At 39.6% G+C, this 21,909-nt stretch overlaps 1 protein-coding gene across 5 annotated transcripts in view; it reads right to left on the reverse strand.

Moving 5' to 3' along the window:
* The window catches only part of ZSWIM8 (zinc finger SWIM-type containing 8), a 63,201-nt gene that overhangs the window by 31,314 nt on the left and 9,978 nt on the right, over positions 1 to 21,909 (reverse strand). For all 5 annotated transcript variants that reach the window (XM_027789897.2, XM_055793799.1, XM_055793797.1 and 2 more), the window contains exons 2-3: positions 7,007 to 7,160; positions 5,778 to 5,872 (exon numbers count right to left, since the gene is read on the reverse strand). In XM_027789897.2, coding sequence (XP_027645698.2) covers positions 5,778 to 5,872; positions 7,007 to 7,160 — 249 coding nt within the window. The remainder of the gene's footprint in view (positions 1 to 5,777; positions 5,873 to 7,006; positions 7,161 to 21,909) is intronic.

The raw sequence follows: 21,909 nt of genomic DNA on the forward strand, positions 1-21,909 counted from the left end.
AGACAGATTCAGTTAGCACAGAACTCTAGGTACGTGCCATTTAAACACTGAAACAACATGTCTAGCAACAACATCCACACAGGAATGGACATGGATCCAGAGTCTCCCACATTTGTGTTTTCCCCATCAGCTACAGCAGAATATTAGCAGAAAGACATAATGTGCTATAAGAGGTTCAAAACTTGCAGCTTTCAATACATTCATTTACCTGTATGTTTATTTCTATTAATATTTAATGAAGAAAAGAACTGGATAAAGCCATGACTGAAAAGCGTGGGTTTCTGATCACAGGGTCAAAGCTAGACTATACATATTTCAGGCATGATTTCTATGTTAATTAACTCTGGCAACTGTGCAGAACAGGCTAGGTGACTTCTTCAGAATTATTTTCAAGTCACTAACCTTTCACAATTTTACAGGGAAACTTTACACTTACACCTGAACACTTAGTTTCACTTTGTGGCTTCAGAAGCTATCCATTTCTCAAAAATTATATACTTCCTTGCAATTCTGCAAATATCCCATTTTTATAAACCTTGTACTCCAAAAGCAAAAAAAAAAAACCCACAAAACTCTTGCTTAGACTAAAGTCAAGGGAAAAGGGAAATCTCAGCAATCACACTTGAATGAATCCAGCCACATTAATCTGTGATGAAACAAATCACAAATCTCATTTCAGGCAGGCTGATAAAGAACTTTATTGAGGCTTGTTTTCATGTAAACTCACGTACAACGCATACCAGTTGTACCTATAATGCACTTTCTTCTACAGATAACGGTTATCCACAGGCACATGTGTTACAAGCAGGAAAAAAACATCAGGAGCATGAATCTTCTACTTGTCTTGAAGGTCCCTGTCACCAGTTGATCATCCTCTACAGCACTGACTGTCAGCCTCAGAACCTTTCTGCTGATCTGAAATTCAGTTTTAATGAAGCACAGAAAGCACCAAGGGTATCAAAGCCATAACCAAAATTCAATTCAACAATCTACCTTAAGAGAAAAAATATGGCTTGGGACAGGTGACTGAAATAGTTTCTTCATCGTCAGCACAGGGAAGTACATTATAAATCCAAGCTACTAAGTTTTTATTATGATATTGTGAGATTATAATAATGATGGCATTCAGGAGTGCATGTGACCGACTAAATCCCATCTGAAACAATGTGCGCTATTTCTTCCTCAAAATATAATCCCCGTGCCAATACAAACTTGCTCTTACCTTGCTTAACCTTTTCATTTCTCCCGTTCACCAGAATTCAAATCCTCTTCCTGATGTGGGTGATTAATTTGATTAGTACACATAATACCACCTAAATTCTTCAGCCATTTTAACAATTGGAACAGAACCAAAACAAAAGGCGGCATTCACACAAAATTACTGCACTGCTTATTACTAGCTACAGTTCTAATTTATGTTCCACACTTGGATAATATAACCCAAACAGTTCAGCTAGTCCTTCTGTCATACTAGAAGCATCTCAGGCTAATGCCAAAATGCCCTAATTTTCACAAAAGCAAATTAAGCATTTCAGAAATTGAAACTGTAGCAATTCTGTTTCACTGAGAAAAAGAAGTATTCAAAATGTGTTAAGAGAAGAATGGGTCACAGCTACACGTTTTTACCAGGCTCTAACCATGGATTTTTTATTTGTATAATAAAGACAGATAACTGATTAAATGCTAAGAGGGAAGAACAGTTATAAAAAGTGACAAAGAAAATGTAAGGGCTTCAGCATCATATCATATAAGCTTCAGACACATCATAAGCTCCAACTCAAACTGTAGCTTAACATGTCTGCCACTGACACCGCTAATTCAAGCAGCTCTGCCCAGTTCTTCTGCACCACCAGCCTTGCTGCACTGAACAACGGTTTGTGGGACGGCACAGGAAACCATACCAGGAAAAAAGTCTGGATTAAATCAATGGTTACTTTTACCAGCAAAACCGCCACAATTCAGTTCGCTGCACAGCTTACAAGCCTGAGACTGTAAGGACTGAAAAGGTGACTATGAGGGGCACAATTCCAGAATGCTTTAGCCCAAAGCTACCATTTAAAGAAATGGTCATCATATTGTACTTGTTTACAGCCAAAGTGCAACTATTGCCTTTTCCTGCAGACCACAGCTCCTACCCTCCTGCTTAAATGTGAAGAATCACATCTACCACATATGTGAGCAACCTGGCCACCTCATGGAGACCACAAGAATGTTCTTCTGTTCCACCCATCCCCTGCTCCCACTGCCTAATAATGGCTTATCTACTCCATGCATAACAATACATTACAAGAACATGTCTGCATGTACCAGCAGCATTCGTTCTGCAACTGGATGTAGCCCACCAGAAAAAAACAAAATCTATACCCTATTCTTAGCAAGCTCCATCCCCAGGAGACCTCGAGAATGAGCTGCAGCCAGAGGAATCACTCTGCTAGGAGTCTCACCTCTCTGGCTCCCATTTTTCTTAAATGCACTGTGGGCACAGAGCAAGCTTGGTGCTTCTGTGAATGCATTTAGGCTTTCTACACAGAAAGCGCATCTTAGACTTCTTATGAGCACCAGATTTACTACTCAGGCACAGAATATGTCAAGCATCCAGCACCGACACTTCAGAGAATGTGTCAGGTACCTGCACTGTAAAACACACTAGCTATGCACAGAGAGCACCAGGAGTGATCTGCTGCAACCCATGAAGCAGGTTTTATCATGTAGTGAGGAAGGGAGAGCAGCACACTGTCCTCTCTGATACTCAATTAAGACACATGGTTTGATCAAACATAAAAGCTGGAAATAATTAACTGCTGCTTAGACTAGGACCTACAAAACAGAGATGACTTCTTTTTCAGTCCATACCTTATCCTTCTCACTGCTCTACCCCTGAAACTTAATCTTTCAGGAAAAGTATTCAAAAGAAATGTATGCTCCCCACTGGTTTTCAGAATTTTAGGCTAGCTACATCAATGTCTTTTGCATTTAATATTTACTTTATCATGAAACTCACTTATTGTGAAATTCCAGTTCTGTTTATTAATTTTTCTGAGGTCCTATTAGTCCTCATGATTTCAGGTAGAAATGCACAAATTTGAAATACCCCAAGGTACTCAAATCTTTTCATTCCAGTTGCTTATTAGGTGACCTATGAGTTAACAACACCCTGCTAAGTATACTTCTTGCAATACAGGTTCCAGGGTTTCTTCATTGACATTTGGTAGTTCTGATGCCCCTATAACAATTACAGCAAACACACCTCTGCACAGAATTTAAGAACTTTCTCTCTTACTTTCTCAGGACTAACAGAAATAGGAAAATGAAAGCTGAACAAAAGCTTTTAGACAGGCAACTACGCAAGGCAATTGTGGACATGTTTGTTTAAAACCAAGATAGGAGAATCTCTAAAAAACAGAGACCTCGAGACACTACTCAAGGAGATACAAAGTTAGAACCCAGAATGAACCTGCTACTGGCTCCCTCAATTGTTAAAAAGAAATTAAGAGATTGATAGAAAGTCAGTGCCTGAAATCAGCAACTACAACACACCTATTTGAGAACAGCAATAATGTCTTCATTGCAAGGAGCCCGGTATATGACTGCTACAAAGGGAATGCGCAGGAGAAGGTCTGTAAAAGCCAATTCTTTGTGTATATACAGTAGAACGCCATAAAAAAGTGGGGTTTTGGAATGTGATGAAGAGGTGCTATTGTTCAGAAATTATGGATATGGATTTGCATGTGGGCAAGATGATTAAGATTACTCATTTATGTTTAAATCAAAAACATATCTTATACTGCAAAGGCAAATGGGACAAAAAGAGCACACAACACATTTCAAGCTTTGTCCTATTGATCACAATATCACAAAGCACTGGCCAACCCCCCTCCAAATCAAAGCCCCTCTCAAGGGCTGCTTCGTTTCCTGTGGGTTTTTTCCCATTTGTCAGTATATGAAAGTCAAAAATGCAACCACAAGCCTTAAAATCATTTGGAGCAGACAACTGAAATTATATCCACCCCACCTGTACTGCCTAGTTTTGGGGCTGCAACTCATAGCCGGGGGGGGGGGGGGGGCTGAGTTAAAATCCCTCCATTGGATAAAGTTCCTCTACTAAGGAGGAAACAACGTTACTGTTTAAACAGAGTTACTTCCCTTTCCACGCACATAATCCTTTGCCAAGAAGCAGAGTTGCCATATGTGTACTTCAGAAGTTCCTCTCCCCTGTATCATTTCCCACCTCCTCTTTTTCCCTATTCCTCCCCCAGTCACAGGGTTTGCGCTATTTCTAGCCTTTGCTCAGTTACACTGCTTTACACCTCCTTGCCTTATAATTGACTATCGAAACAAGTTTTGAGCACAGTCCTACCACTGTATACTAAATACTCTGCCCTTTTACATAGTGAAAGTCCCAGGAATTACGGAATTTCAGCCAGTTACATTTTAGCTCATTTTGCCTCTCTCAAACATTTGCCTTCCTGAAGTTCAGCAGATGCCTTAGAGGCGTCTCTCAGCATTTCAGTCCTGATATCAGGAGCTTACAAATGCACTCAAAAGTCAGTTTAATCCTATTTAGCTCAATTTCGTTGATGTTCCAAAATTACTCTCTGGTCTCACTGACAACTCAACATACCTAAAGTATGAGCAAGTACTTCACTTCCATTCCCAAGAATTCCTGCTACTGTTACTACAGTAGACAACAGACTAGGTAAAATCCTTTCAGATGCTTTACCCCATATTCAGATAGCAGTTCATCAGTCTTCTGCAATCTGCTATCTCAATGACTATCTCCTCCTTTCATTCTCCCCAAACTTTTACAGTACAAGTCACTTTCATTCTTTCTTGAGGGTTCTTCACCTAACTTCATTCATTCCACTGATCACTGAGAGTTAAGTATTACTGGTGCTAGCAAATAAACAGGTCCATAGAAGTCTCCATTCCTCATCACAGGAAAACAGAGGAACTTTCCTCCTTAACATTACACTGCTTTTGATATTATCATTTTTCTTATTACAACCAGGCTCAGTTCCCACAAGCCAATTAGTATTCTATTTCTGAAGCTTACACTTGCAGAAAAACCCAATACGTCTGCGTTAGATTGACATGGCCCACCTTGACATACCAGTGTCTTTACTTCACATAATGCCTTCCTAACAGCTGACACTGGAAAAGCCAGCTCAATGTTTTTCTTTACTTCAAAAGGCTTTAATGAAAAATCCAGAGTCCAATTCTTTAAGATTAGTTTCTACAGCCATAAAACATAAAAAGAACACGAGAAGTGAGGAGAAGCAATAAAACCCACTGTTTTAAAACAGGGATTTGCTTTGCCAAAATACTACAAGTAGTATTTTTAGTTGTATTATTAAAGCAATCCTTTTGTTGTAAGAATAATTAAACCTTGCAAACTTTCTCTCTGCCATACATGCACTTTAGGCAAGGCATTAATTTGATCATATGACTAAAAAACCAAGTTCTCTTTATCAATGTGGAATTTAAGCATTACGGAGGCAAAGGCATTTACGTTTTTTTTCCAAAATGCTGAGTCAGATTAAAGGTCTAATTTTCAAAACATTTCTGGCTTTTCACTCAGTTTCACAGCTGAGCTGATGGAGGCTGAAATAAACACAGTATTTAGCTCACCACATCACAAAGAACATATGGGGCAGGGAGCTTAGTCTAGGATGACAGAAAAGCTTGTTTTGAGACATAGTCATAGCACTGCTGTCCCATTGCAGATATGGGTTTGGGAATCTGAAATATCTACATACGTGGAGCTGCAATGTCCTTACCTATCTGGAGAGGGTCTTTGACAGCCCGCACCCGGAACAGTTGTTCCCCTCGCTGGAACTCATCTGCACTGCCATTCGCCAAACACGAGTACAATCTGTAAGAGATACACATAACATATCAAGATCAATCAGTTTTTTAGAAACTTCACAGTATTATCTTCTTAAATTCTTTGTTGACATTTCCAGCTCTTTTCCGCCACTTCTGCATCACAATTCAGCCATAAAAATCATTAGTCTCTTCCTAACTGGGTTTGTGTATTGCCACTGGCTCTTCTAGGAATTCCAAACTAAGGCTCCGAAATACAAATTCATACATACCCTAAAATTAAGGTTTTATATACAGTATAAATCAATTTAAGGTCCAACGTTAGCATGCCACAGTAAAAAATCCTTGTACTTCCAGAAGATTTACATGCAGGCTCACATGCCATTTTTTCACATCTGTGCTCATCAGAGTAATGAACACGTACAACCAGCTGGCTTGCTCTGATTCCCCACAGGTGATCTTACAAATCACACCAGCACCATCTACACCAGATCATTAAATGAATGCATCTGAGAACTTTCAGGATGATTCTTTCTAAAAGGAGTGTAATATCACTACTTTGCAAAAAAATTCTGAATGCGCATTTACATGGGTAGGCCTCCTGTAGTATAAAAGCTTCAGCATAAACACATGGGTAAAAGATCTAAAAGCACCGAGTTTTTGACTATGTACTCACACAATTTATGTGGAAACATAAGAAATATAGTCATCCCTGACTGTATCCACTCTGATCACTGATGTACTCAGCAAATTCCGATTCTCCCACTTGCACCAACAAAAGGCTTGCACAGCACCCTAAGCCAGTCCTCCCCAGAAATTTCTGAGCCCAGTTAAAGCTCTTGACTCAAGCAATAGATTTAAACTGGAAAGACCGCTTAAGAATAACGTAAGGACAAAACTCTACAGAATAGTTACTATCAGGCAAACTAAAGGGTGCATTTATTCTGCTGTCATTTACACATAAAACTTGCATGTGTACATGCTTTTCCTGGGATGCGTGCAGGGCAGCTCACCCTGAAATAAAACCCCGTATCATAGCATATCACACAGTAATCCATCCACATATTACAAAACACACATGAGAACAGCAGAAGCAGCAAATATAACGGATATCAAATGGGCAACAATTCTCTCGCAGTGAACAGAACTTTTCCTGAAGTATCAATGAAATAGTATTCGTTACCTGATATCTTCCTCATTTTCTGGGAAACTCCAGAAAGCGATTCGAAGCTGCAGTTGCTCGGGCACTGGAGGATAAACCTTCTCCACCACCTCGAATGGAATGTGAAATGCAACCTGTTTTGCAGACAGTTCCACCAATGGGATCACCAACCCATCTAACGAGACAAGAAGCAAAATGCACTTAGCCATTCAAAGAATAAAACTCATGAGAGGCTAAAGAGACGGGAGCAGGGAGTTCTTCCACTTCTCTCACCAAGCTCAAGGACCAATTCAGATAGACAAAAAGTAGCACAGAAATTTTCTGAAGGACTGCCTGCCAACTTCACGTTCGTTTTCAGCCCCCTAAGGGCATGGGTACACATTCCCAAAAAAGTTTGTCAGGAAAGCTACGTTAGCCAAGCAGACATCAGTGACTTCAACTTTGTCTCCTGACAAAACTGAAGCCTTTTACCAAAACTTAAGGTAACCAAGTATTTTTCATACATTTCTGTTAGAATATGGCAGCAACATCCTGTGAACACCAGGTGATTGCGCAGAGAACTATTGCAGTCTATATGCACAAGATGGCAATGGAAAGGTTATCCAGTAACCTTAGTATCAACTTTTTTGTTAACATTCAGTATTCAACCGTTTGCAAGATTTTAATTTCAATTAGTATTTGTTTTATTTCCTTCGCCACCACCCTTCATATGATACCTGTCTTTATATTTCTAGTTCTTTACAGAAGCAGCTGTGAATTCACACGTTTGTCCAGTGCTAACTACACTGAGCTCATGAGGGTCTTAGCTGAAGGCACCAAGAGCTTTATGCAAATACATTTAACCACTGCCTTTCTACCAAACTAACTTCACTTTTTACATTTTTAAGGGCAGCTGAAGATTTCTTATAATCGGGCTATGGGAGTCTTATGTTTCTGCTTCACTCTGAGCTGGATTACACTCCATACAAAATGCCAGACTTGCCTTATCTGCAAGCACCTCGGTGCTTCACTGAGATCACTTCCTGATCCATCGCCACAGCAGCCTTGGTTCCTCTGTCTTCCAAACCCTGGTGCCAAGAGCCTAATTGGTTCAGTTTCAGATATTCAATGTTATGTTTCTTCACCTCCCTAACCAGCTTCTAAAACACCACTGGAAGCCAGAATGTAAACCAATCTGGCCCTCAGCTTTCCCTCCCCACCAGCCTCCAGGCAACATATCAAAGGAAAACTTAAGCCCTGATGTCAGTAAGCGCTTTCTCACCCTCTGCCTAGAGACAACCTCCAGTCGGAACAGCTGGGAAACAGACAGGGAAGGAGAGGGCTTTGAAAGCACACGCACACAGCAAAGCAGCCAACAACTCCCCCAGTACCAAGCAGACCTGTCAAAGTGGAAGGATTACATAAATATGGAAGGGAAATAGTTCTCAAACATCCACATTTGTGATTTTTTGATTGCAGTGAAATTAGATTCATTAGGCAGCACACCCATCTCCCAAATAGAGTCAGTCTTTTACCGTCAGGATTGTTTCTCCATCACCAGTGACTTTCACTCTATGTTATAGACAGAGCCTCTGTTTTACAGTGCTATAATCCCATGCACAAATGTGAAAGTAGCAGATTGTAAAATGAAAAACGACAGAAAAGTAGAGCGTCCCTTTCTCTACAGCTAGCAAATAAACAAGATTTTGGCAGAAAAGTCATCAGATTTCCACTTCTGACAACCAGAACAGGTGTACAGCTTTTATCAAGTCACTAAAAAAATTTACTGTTTTTAATTCGTCACAACACAAAACAAAATACTGTTTTTAATTAGTGCAACATAGCCAACCTAAATATCATTGCTGCTAGTACAGTAGTAGGAGATACCACAGAAAGTCCAAACTGAGACACTTCAGCGCTTGAAATTCCTCTGAGCAATGAAAGCAGAGGTATTTCTTGTGGTTTTAACTGCACTTTCTGTATAGAGGCACTTCATCCAAGTCTTTCATTACACAACACTAGAAAAGAGATAAAACCTAAACAGCTTCTACAAGGTACAAGACTCAAAAAAGACTTCACTACCAGGTGAAACACCTGCACATTCTTCGAAGAGCTGCGAGCCTGCAGCCTACATGGTATTCCTTTTTACAAGGATTTGATGCTGGGTTTAGAAGATTAAATTAGAAATGCTAAAGACAGACAAAAGCAACAAAAGCAAATGCATTCTGTTTATTATTTTATCAGTACACCTTACTCTTAAAAAATATTTTACTTTACTGTTGCAACGGACTAGGACACACACACAGTTACTAGGTCTCAGTGGTACTAGTAGAGTAGTACTGGTACTAGGAGCAGTAGTACGATCATTGCAATCGCCCCTCAACCTCTCTATTACATAATGTGGCTGTTCTCGCTCATGCTAAACTAAACTAGCTCAAGAAAAATACTTTGACAAGTGTTACTGAAATTACCTCTCCTGAGAAAGCATTTCTTCAAACTGGGAAGACAACATGAGCTCTCCTCACCTGCTCCAGCACAAGTCGGCCAGCTCGATTTCAATGGTTTTACACAGCGAACTAAGGTAACAGGCTGACTTGGTGTTGAACTTATTAACTGATTCAGCAGCTGTACTGTGTTAGCAGTAATCAGAAGACAGGTGGCCAATTATCTGGTGTGTCATAACCCACAGTCGGACGGGCACAGCACATGGCCCAGACTTTTTCAGAATCAGGTGAAAGCAGTAAAACCTGGTGGGGGAAAAAATAATCTAAAAAGCAATGACCTTATCTATAAAACCATGCATCTTTCTAAAACACTGAATTTTCTACAAGGAAAAAGAGACATGGAAAAGAAATAGTAGAAAATAACTGAAAAGTAGAAAATAATTTTTCAATGATACTTTGAGGGCAAGTGAATTCACAGTAGCTAACTTGGCACACAAAACAAACACCAAAATTACGAAGTTAAGCTGCCCTAAGTTTCCAAGGGCTAGTGCCCTATGTAGCCAAGGTAAGACACTTAGGGATCATCAGAGGGTCTTTTCCCCTTAGGCCTCCTGTACAGTCAGCAGGACAGCCTGAGTTGCGTGCTTAAAATCGACTCTGAATACTCTCCTTTGAGTCTTAAACAAAGAGAGAACCATTCTCAATGTTTATCTCTAGGTACACAAATCCAGGGTTGGTGGATTCTTACCTAGATGTAACAAAAGGTATTATCAATAAAACAGATAAAAGGTACTCTCCGGTCCTATAATAAATTTGGGCAAGAAAAAAAAAATTGCTAATAAAGGAAAGGAGAAAGCATCACAGCTTCTGCTCAGAAAGAAAAGTTAAGGACAGCAAGGAAGATTGCAAATTTAATATAAAAAACAATACAGTAGTGAAATCAAAGATGTAATACAAAACTGACAAATCTGGAAGACAAATCTATCCAAGGCAGAAGATCATTTTAAATTGTGGAGCAAAACTAGCAAAAAATCAGTGCTTCCTCTTGGGAAGCAGACATGATGACCCAGGCAGAACAAAGGAATAATTTCAAGTCTTGGAAGAATAAAGTCACAGGCAAAGCATAAGCAACCTCAAACCATTCTCACTTACAGGTTAAACGCCTAGCAAAACCCAGGTCAGGAAGGGATTTTGAGGGGCCATCTCATCTATACCTCCTACGTGAGAAGCAGGATCAAGCATATCCAAACCATTTTGAACAAATCACATCTCGATCTGTTTACTGCCATGTGAAACACGCAGCTTTGATGGGGACTATCCTACCCTTTTGGTACTGTTTTATGTAAATTACAGGTTTGATTTTTATAGCCATTTTGTAACAGCTAAAACTCTGGCATAGACATAATTATTTCTGCTGGAACAACAACAAAAAAAACCACCAAACCCCAACCCTTAACCCCAAAACATCCAACACAAGCTATGCACACAAACATGCATTTTCATCAGTGGAAACAACTTCTGTCCCAGCAGGGCTTACTGACACAGTAGCCACATTGCTTAAGCTTTCCTAATACAGGGTAGGTTGTAACAAGCTGCAGTCAACAATTAGTCATAAAAACAGGTCATGTTCCAACTGAGCTATTACTCCTTCAGTACAATAAATGAGTTTCTATGATAGACAAATCTGCTTGAATAATCCACAAAACAGGGGCCATGAGAATACCAAAGAGTTATTAAATGGATCTGAAAGGAAAACCAACTGGACCAAGCAATGAATGTATTTGTTATCTAATTACATTATTTCCATTAGGTTACTTTCATTTGACACACATCCTAAAAAGAAACTATGTAATTGAATAAATACAAATGCAAGTGAACAAATCTCACAGCAACAGACAAGGCACAGTGCAAAGACAGGATGCATTGCTTTTATTATATATACCTTAAGAAAAACGGCACGTTAGGCTTCATTATCTTTTTAGAGACATGTCTATAGCTTTGATTTTATAGCCATCCCCTGGCCCCCATCTCACATTTCCCCTCACCTTTCCCGCTGGCTTCAGTCCAAAACGTAACAGAGCAGAACAAAGTAATACGACTGTACTCTGAATAAGGAGATGAAGAAAATTAAGTGAAGCACTTCTGGTATCAAAAGCTAAAGTGAGAAGAAAAACTAACAGGAAATAATCAGAGTGCAATCTTGACCAGTGAAGGAGGTACGTGGGGGTGTTATAAAACCTGTTCTACTAACATTGTTTTTAAAATGGTTAACTATTACATTGCTTTTTAAAGGATTTGCCATGTAGAAAGAGAATTCTGTTACTGTAGAATGCACTTTAAGCATTTCTGCTCATTTTATTTTGTTGAGTGCCTATCAGTAAAGTGTCTCTTAGGTCAGTGATATATTCTCTCTCTGATACCCTTGAAAACCAAAAAGTGCTAAGAATTCTCAGATACAGGCAAGCAGAGCAAGCATTACATTTAACCGTAACATAGCTAAATAAAAACTCTTCAAAATTATTTGGTTTCTTGCTGTTTTCTATTTTTTTTACATTTATGTCTAAAATTCTGGTGTTGGTTTTACTTTATTCTCTTGTTCTTTTTTCCTTCCTAGAAATTTATTCTCAGAGTTGATGTCTTTAAGAAGTACAGGCCAAAGGAATATATTCCTTCAAGTCTCAAACTCTGCAAGAAACATCAGAAAACTTCACCTTTGTCTTCAACTCTGTAATACTCAGAGACAAATACTCTGATTGTAACTTTAAAAAAAGTTCCCCAAGGTGAACATTGCAAAATGAAACATGAGCTTTTTAATTACAAATTTACTTTTCATTTCACATAAATTAGATCCAAGGTATTTAGGCCATTGCTTATTTTACCACATAATCAACATCCTATAAAAAACATTACATGTGTTTTTAAAAATAAACAAAATTCACCTCTGAACTGAGGAGAAGACACATGGTATGTAACAGAAGCATGTTGCAAAAGTTTGAAAATAAGATATTTTCCTTCAAAAGCATTTCTCTTCCAAAGCTCTGTCCACAAGGCGTTCAGTTAAGGGCAGAACTGATTCAATGGGTCACAGACACCCCACCACCAGTCATTTTTCTGTCACATTAACATTTTGCCCAGGTAGGTCCCAGCCCTATGAAGTGATCAGAAAGGGAATCTCGTCAGAAGTGTTGACCTGATATACTTGCAGCCTATGTAAGCAGTAAGGGTACATTTCTGCCCATTTGCTCCTTTGTGGCTTCCAAGCACAGACTTGTGAGATGGGTAGCTAATACCTGTCCCATACAACCTCCCAAACTTCAGGCAACATTATTAAAAAACTCAGCACACCTACAATGCACAAGTACATAATACATAGAAATGGTGGAATATGAAGAGCATCCTCTAATAGTCTTGGGATTACACTCTGAGGAGCAAATCAGACTAAGCACAACAAAATCTAAGCTTCATAGTGCAGTCACAAAAACGATAGCTGTGTTTTCAGAGATGTAAAGGAAAAGTTCTCCATTTGAGTAGAAGAAATATTGCAACTGCTCTAGTCTGTGCCTTAAGACTTGGAACATATGAAGACTTTAGTTGGAACACATGAAGTACTGAACCACAACCACCAAGCTCCAGAAGGAAACTAAATACTTACCATGAACACCCCAACTGAAATAGGCAACAGATTTAAATGTACAGAGAGATAACATACAAGCACTTGAAACAACAGAAGAAGCATTCACCTTTAAACACCCGTGCCAAAATGGGTCAGAGTGAGGGGAGAGAATATTTGGGATAAAAGAGTTCAAACTAAACTGAACAGCATGAGAAAATTCTGTTGTAACAGCTCACAGATGAACAGCTGGAGCAACTATGAAGCTACACCATGCAGCAGAAGAAAGATGAGATAGACAAGCCGAGAGTTGACTATCTAATAAAGCACATTAGGTAATGAAGAAAAATCTCACTCAAGATGCCTTCTTTCAGGACTGTATTCTGTTTCTTACAATTAGTAACGCATTTCCCTTGAATCACGGTAGCTGGTCTAAGTTGTGTTCATAGCACACACATCACAAATTGCTTCAGCACAATTAGAGCTAATGGGTGCTTTTGCGGCAGCCCAGCAGACATGCCAAATACTGAACAGGCACCAAGAATGAATTTTTTTGCCCCAAACACAATTCAAGAGAAGAAACCAAACTGGCAAGCCCAGGGGTGAGGACCCCAAGACTGAACCAGGACCCTGCAACGTCAGACCCTGACAGCTGAACAGACACAAGGACCTGCATCCATACCCAGTCCTGGTCTAGCTTGACTACGTGCAGAATGAAGCATCTGAAAAGCTGAAGACATAGTGCAATATTCAAATACTGACTCCCAGCTGTCCTCAGTTAGCATTCCTCTGCTTCAGATTAGTAATTCCATGCTAATTTATAGTGAAAGAAAAAAATCCACAACATTCCTTGTAAAAATCAAGCAAACCACAATACTGCTAAAAAGTAGTTTATTTTCCTTTTACAGACTAAGGAAACCAGTCTGAAGATACCTGTTCCTGGTTCCTCAAGTATTCAGGCAGTGCCAATCTTAAGAAAATAAACAAGTCCTTTACACCAGAACACCTGCTGTACCAAGTCAGAATAAGGTTTCAGCTGTTTGTTTCTCCGATACTACCCGCTGCAAACCAATTCCCTGCAAAACACCTAAGCCTTCACAAAGCCAGCTCCAACAACAAATGCAGAACAGTAGCCTTTGGTGGAATTCGTCTGTGTGAGTTTTTCACACACTGTGACAGACCAAGAAGGTTAAATAAGACAAAAATAGGGATCAAGCAATGGAGAAAGGATGCTACAAACACTGCCGCTGATTGATGGTTCATCAGGCTTGCTCAGAAAAGATGACTGGGGGGAGCATTCTGACTTGAGAGCTCCTTTGGTTTTCTCTCAATGTTTTTATATTTTTAAAACGTTCTTATAACAGGCTAGCAAGTACAGATCTAGAAAGCTAGCAAGGACAGGGCACTGTAATGCAATCATCAGGTATTTCAGGCAAAGTTAGCCACAGGAAAAACTCTAAAAATACAGCTTTCTCCACTAGGGTTGTATGGCAGGATGGTATTGTCACTGTGCAAGAATGAAAATACACACACACACACACACTTTTTTTTTTTTTCTAACTGAAAACATAGCCCTAGAGAGAACTAAATGATCAACAAACAAGCAAAATGCTCCAGAGAAGAAATCAAAATTCAGTTTGAATCACTAGCACATGCATTTGCTCACAGGATAAAGCAAACAACTATCAGGGTTACTCAGTTGTGGTTTTCTACCTATGTAATTCACTTGTTAAATTTGCACATTACCCTTCTTACTGCCTGTCAATAGTGCAGAACTCTCAGGAAGGAAAGTTATCAACTAAGTATCTTTTGTTTTTAAGAGCAGGTCTGCTTCTCATTTGCTGTTTTCTTCCTCCTCCTCCACTGCTACTACCCTCATAAGCTTACTAACAGTATTAAAAACTCTAATGGGATCTGTGTTTACAAGACTTTTTCATACCTCTTATTTCCTCAGCTAGAGTTACACAACTCTATCTGGATCCCATAACCATTTTGCAGCAGTGAAATTACACTGAAAATAATGTCACAGGGTAGCAAAACCAGACATATATAAGACCACATTGAAAGCAAAAAGAAGAATTGAGGGGAGGCCTACATCAGCCCTAAGCCACAGAATGACATTTTTATGTACAAAACAGTTGAGAAGACAAATAAGCAACAGAACTTTTTCATTAGCATTTACTGGATAAGACTGATGAGATTCATAGCCAAAAACTGTTAAAAATAAAAATCCAGATGGGCAGATTATGGTCCAGAAACCTCACGCTTAACTGACAAACTGCAGCAACGGTTACTACACAAATTCTGTTACAACCATCACAATGTTTTAAGAATGGCTTTTTTTTTTTCTTCAATCCAGTCCAAAAAGGTTTGTTTTATCACAGGAGGGTGTCCAATTCACCACCAAAGTCTCCGTCATCTACAGCAAAAGCCATAGTACAGAGTCAAATTTCAGCTCAATTTGATTTCTGAAAATTGCTTAACGCTACATCACAAACAGCTCATACATGTAAGTCAAAATATTTCATGGCTCAGACTATCTTTTTGTTGCTGTATTTACATTTGCCTTCAAAAGGGAGAAGTATATTATTTGGCTGACTGCATAAACATATCCTGACACCATGACTTCTGCCTTCAAGACATTTTAGGAAGCAAGAATTAGTTTCCTCTATAAGACAGACCTTAAAATACATCAAAATAACAACAACAAAAAACCCCTCATATTTTATTTGCACACAAGCCCTGTAGATTTGCAGAATACAATACTAAATCACATTGTGGATTTGGAGTGGATGAGTGGGCTGGTCTTTTTCAAGTGTCAGTAATTTTAAATTAAACCTGTTAAGGCTTGCAGTTCCCCTTCAGGTCATCTGAATTACTTTAAAAAAACATTTCTGACAAACCCATTTCATGGTGGTTTCCTACACTCACTCTTTGCATGCATACAGAGTTAAAAAAACAACCAAAACCCAGCTGACTTAACTTTGCTCACCTGTGGAGAAATGGCATCACAATCTTGCTAACATCAAGCATGGAGACTGCATCCCAACACAATTTTTGTTAGAGAATCTGAGCACCTAACAGAGGAGGGATCCCACATACTCAGCTCAACTCTTGCTGTTTCAATATTACACTGAGATAAAAAGTATTTCACCTTTGTAGTATTATTTTTAAAGCTACACCTTTTTAATCATAAAGTCATCAAGTATTATGCCAACTCCTGGTGACACTTCCACAAGATTCCTTGAGGCACCAAAAAGCCCTACATAAAGAAAACTGGTGAGGCTTTATAATGCTAAGCAATAATTGATCTGAGAACTAAAACTTAGAAAATGCAGCACCTGTGTGTAAGGTCCAAGAGTCCTAACCCACTAAGACTTTAGATCAGTAAGAGTTGCCAAAAATCCCACAGCCATGTCTCAACCTTCCTTACAGTAATTCGTCATTTCTTCCTGTTAGCAAAAACCTTCTACCAGTAGCAAAACCTTCTAATGCTGTACAAAGCAGTCATGATGCAACTTCAGAAAGGCTTTCTCTGCGGTGCTCTAGTTCCCCGTGCCCCTCCTTTTAAAGCTAAAACAATCAAGCAGACCCAGATGAATAGTAGGGACTCTCATGTTAGCCTGCATGGCGCACACTGATAAATGCAGTATTTACTTTCCCTGAATTTCCAGAGATTTGTGAGGAAATGGTTGGGTTTTCCTCCCACACTCTCTCCATGAGGCTTCTTCCCTGAGAATCAGACCTTCTAGCCCCCATGCCACACCAGATGAGACCCCGAGCCACACAAGGACTGCCAGATCAGCTACTCAGATCACCTTGCCAGACAATCCAAACACAATTTTGTTTTGGAAACTTCCACAAAATGATGCAGAAACATTATTTCATACCACAAAGTATCAGTGTCTACCATAATCCTGCTGCAACAACAGCCAGTGGGGATACTGTTACTCATGTCACAACTTAATCAATAGGGAGAAATTACAATTTAACCAAATAACGTAGTACTGGCATTACCAGGGGAAATCTAGGGTGCTTGGTACTGCTGAGCAGACCTATGTGGGAAGAAAAAGGCCAATGCTTTCTGCTACAGGATTTTTTCAAAAATGTGGCAAAAAACAGCTCCTCATGGCAAGAGGCTACAATGTACGTAAAGATGGAGGCAAACTTCTCAATACAGTTTCTTGGAGCAGCTTCTTGCTTCTACTCCTCCCAGCTTTGTCTGCAGTTTCGTATGTCAGCAGGAACGCTTTCAAAAAGCAAAATATCTGAAGGAATCCTCTTTCCAGAGCATCATAAGATGTTGATAAGGAAAATAACCACCCCATCACGTTATTCCTCCTTTCACCACTGGTAAACATGACTAAAGAGTTTCAATATGCCCAAGTAAACTTTAATTGTTAAGCAGACAACCAGCTGTATAATCATGCCTCAAAGGTCCTCTGCAATTAGTAGACAGAAGAGCTGCACATGTGAAAACTTTTTCTGCACTCCGAAGGTCAGCTGGCTGAAGAACAGGTTTCCCTTCTTTCCTTTCAGATTTGTCTTCCTTACATCCTTAAAACGTCATAGCTACAACACTCTTACAACATTAGACACCAGATCTCTAGAAAAACCAAGAACACTTGAATCAAGTCTTCAGAACATCAGGACAAGGTGAAGGTGGAAAGCTACAAGTTATATTTGGTAACCAAAGAGATGTTTGATGGGGGAGGGAAATAAAGATTAAACCAAAATTCATTATTTGGTTTCGTGACTCCAGAACAAAAACATCAGCTCATTCCTCCGTCACTAAACTCTTAATTCCCAAGATCCTGGTCACTTAAGTTCTGCCTCATGGTTCACATAAGATTCTGTTGCAAGCATGTACAACTACCTACAGAAAACATCTGCTCTGAACAAATGTCAGAACCTCTCCACACACAAGTCAAATCCAGATCAGAAAGGTGTATTTTCCATTTAATTCTACTGCTTCTCCTATGCAGTAACTGTGAAAATCTTCTGCACAGGGCTGTGCCAATGAAACTGAAGTATTCGATGTTATGCTGATGCCTTATGCTGATGAGATCTATTTGTCTCTTCATAAGCTCTGCATCTCAAGAGCAAAATGTCGGTAAGCTCTTTTCTAAACTCTCGCCCACTCCAACATGACGGAGATCCCACAACCGTAATACCAGCATTAGGCAGGCAATACAGCATCCACAACATGAAAACCTCCTGTTATTTCAGACAAGAAAATTCTTAATCCAAACACCCTTCCATTTCCTTCCCTAAAAAAAAAGGAATTGATTTCAAAAAAAGAGCAGCCTGGGCAAGCAATCGACAGCTGTTAGAAATCCTAAAATGAACAGCAGATTTTTGTAAAGCAAGGCAGACAGTGCTACAGAACATTGTATTCATGCCAGTGCTGGCCAAGGTTTCGTGACAAAATGGGCAGCTTGCATTCAGAATAACTCTACAGCTGATGAAGCAGATCAGCTTCAGGCAAGTAATTTCCCCTGCACTGTTACTCGTCGCTCCCTCACCCCGTGCAGAAAGCATACTGCATAATCGGGATGGTGTACTCAGAGCACAGGCACCAAACAGCTCCCCTTCCCTAGAAGCAAGGCTCATACCACCAGTTACTCCTACTTCTGCCCCACAAAAGGTATTCTAAAAGCTGAAAATTCAAAATTATCTCCAGTAGGCTACAACAAAAAAAGAAAACAAACTATAAAGACCAAGAGGGACAAGATATTTTTCTGAATATAGACAATGGAACATAAACAATCATCGAAAAGTCAGACTGCATCACAGCTGAGGCTCAATCTCTATCAAGAAGTACTGGTGTGTTTTCAGACGCCAAGAGGAAGTCACACAAAACACCATGGAGCCTCTACTCCTGAATGAGCTGCTCTCTACCATTAGTATCCATCCTTGAGTATTACATGCAAAATTAATCTCTAACCAGCTTTTTGCCTGTGTCTAAATCCCAGAGCAGTATCACTTGGCCTCTAAACAAATGCACTGGCAAAGACTGAAGAGCTGCATTACTGAGCATATCAGAATGAGATCAGGGCAATTATTCTGGGGCTGATGGGAAAGTTATTGTCTGAAAAGAACAGATCAAGAATGAGGCACTCTCACCTCTAGGGTAAAAAAAAATTAATTAAATATCTGTCAGGAACTAAACGAAGATACCACCTCTTAATACCACAAACGGGAAACCATTAGAGGTTTAAAAATCTGTTTCATAGACAGGAGTCAAATGAAGTAAGATATCTAAATGCTTTTGAAAAAAATCTTACCTGACTCTTCTTTTTTATCTCCTTTAGTTTTGTAAAAACCTCCCCAAATCTAACCCTAGGTCTATGGCTTCTGGGAGGTTACAGAGCCCACTCAGCAATGTCCTTCAGTTCTAGCTTTCCCACCGCTGTTCAAAGGCGCAGCACAGCAGTCCCCACCAGCCTGAACTGGGACAGTTACGGGGGACAGGCTTCCAGAGCCGGCATCCCTAGCCCTCCTCAAGCTCTCACCCCGCAGCTATTACATCTCCTCTCACTCCAAGTAAGGCACCCATCTGATCATTTCTTAGTATCCTATGGTTGGAGAAGATTCCTCCTCTAACAAGAGAGAAATTCTTTCCCACTTCCCTCGCATCACCTATAGAGAGAACAAAAGGGGGGAGACAAAATGGGGGTACCAAGGAATATATGAAGCAGGCAGCTACAGAATGTTTAGAGAGAAGGAGTTAAATTACAAGCGTGCCTATCACTTTCAGTGCACAAAAATAATAACAAAAGTAGCACTGGAAAACTGTGAGGCACTGATCAACTACAGCCCATTGCATGAATTTGCTTAGGCAAATGCATAATACCTCCTGAGATCTCTCCACCACAAGACTGAAGCAAAGCCAACCATCTTCTGAAAATGTCCACAGAAGTCTTGAAATGCTGCTCATAACTAGCTAGGGGAAACTAACTCCCTGTCCTTGAGAAGGATAAGCAGCTTAGCTGACCCCACGCACTGCTGCTTTATATGCAATCAGTCAGTGAAAACTTCCAAAGGCATTTCGGGCGGGTCAAATACAACTAACTTCTCTGTGTCACATCACCTTCTCTTCAAGCCACGCATGAAAGTTACATGCAGGTGTAAGTTATAGATACTTTCACCTAGAGCTCTGGTAAATAAGTTTACAGCTGCATTTCCCTTTTTCTCCCATCTCAGCATTTATTGACCTAAATATGAGGTAGAAAATGCAATTACATGCAATATACAGCAGGAACTGTAAACAGCTCAAGAGAATCACTAAAAGACAACCTATAGACAGCTTCTTCTGAGAATCTAATACTTTGTGAAGTCATTTCATTTGTACACCTGTTAATTACATACTAACCCACAAGCAGGACTACCATGAAGCTTAAATGTCAAACACCAATAATTTTTACATCAGCAATCAGTGTTTCCTAAAAGCATGAAACTTGGGCATTCAAGCAGTTCAATTACACAGATTAATAAGGATTTGTGTTGGTACACTCTCCACAGGATGAGACAGACGCAGATCTACCAGGTAAGAATTCCAGTATAGGGATATTTAAAAGAAAAGGACTAAAGGGTAAGTGTTGAGAATCACAATTTATGATACACAAAGCCAGGCAAACACGAGCATATACGCAGAACAGTCAACCTGAAGCTTTACAAAGACCAAAAACAAGACACAGACAGATTCCATGAGGTCATACAATACTCAATACTCACAAATTCAGCAATTTTTTTCTGTACTTCAAAGAAGAATCTTGTTCTGTCACATACATTGATGAGATGCCATTAAGAATGGCTTGGCTGCACGTAGGCATTGTTTTAATGAATCTATCGAAAAAAAAGAGTCCAGATGGTAGCTTGACTACACTCACTTTAAGGCTGCCTCACTTTTTCTTTAGTTCTGGCTGGGAGGACATGTTCAAAGCAGCATCTTTAGCAATCTCAAGCCTAATGAACTCAAAAAGCTGCCATTAACTTTTTCCACTAGTTTATCTGGAGAAAAAACAAAGAACCATACTAATTGGGTTTTAAAACATTGGTGTTTTGATTTTCAGATCTCTGCCAATAAATTACTCGTGTTTACCAGTATTTCTGAATGGCAAAGAACAATGATTATCCACTAAAATTCTTCATTTTTCTGAACAGAGGAGGAAGCCAGAATTGGTGGCCCAGATGTACACCTGCCCACTAGCTTCAATGGGTCACCTCACAAGTATCTTAATTTGGAAGGAAAAAGTACAGCTGGATGCCTTCCAGACTCTCATTGCTGAGAGTAGTCTGAGAGTAAAGACTCTCATTGCTTGCATACAAATTCTAGGTAGTATTTCTCTTATCACACTACCTATTTATATCTTAGTAAAAAGTCTGGGCTACTTTTTCTATACTGCTTTGGGTCTCTGTCCTTCCTCTTTTTCATTCCCTGAAGTCTATTCTCCCCTCTAGCATCCAGCTTTCCTCCCACAAAGGGACAGGATTTCTTCTGAGGACAGATTTTTTTTTTCTTCCTCCCTCCATCCTAGTCCTTTATCCCTTTCTTTTATACGTCAATTCTTATCCCATATGAAAAAGAAGTTGAAAGCTCTACAGTGTGTCTCATGGACACAAACTAAACCTAGCAGACAGAAGAAAGGCATAAAAGTCACTGCAGCATCAAGAAATCACACTCAGGTCCCCTGCTAGCAGCAGCCATATGAGGACGTTGAGAATTTGTTTAAAGATGCTACTTCTGCAATCTTTTCAGACTTCCCTATTCTACTGAGAAGAAGATGTCTTAACTTCCAAATTTTTTCAGTAATTTGCAGAGATTTAGGTAAATAAAGAAAAATCAATACACAGATTTTCCAGTTGTATAAATCTTAAACATGTTCAGC

This window comes from Falco peregrinus, chromosome 1, assembly GCF_023634155.1.
Source record: "Falco peregrinus isolate bFalPer1 chromosome 1, bFalPer1.pri, whole genome shotgun sequence".
In the NCBI taxonomy this organism is placed as follows: Eukaryota; Metazoa; Chordata; class Aves; order Falconiformes; family Falconidae; genus Falco; species Falco peregrinus.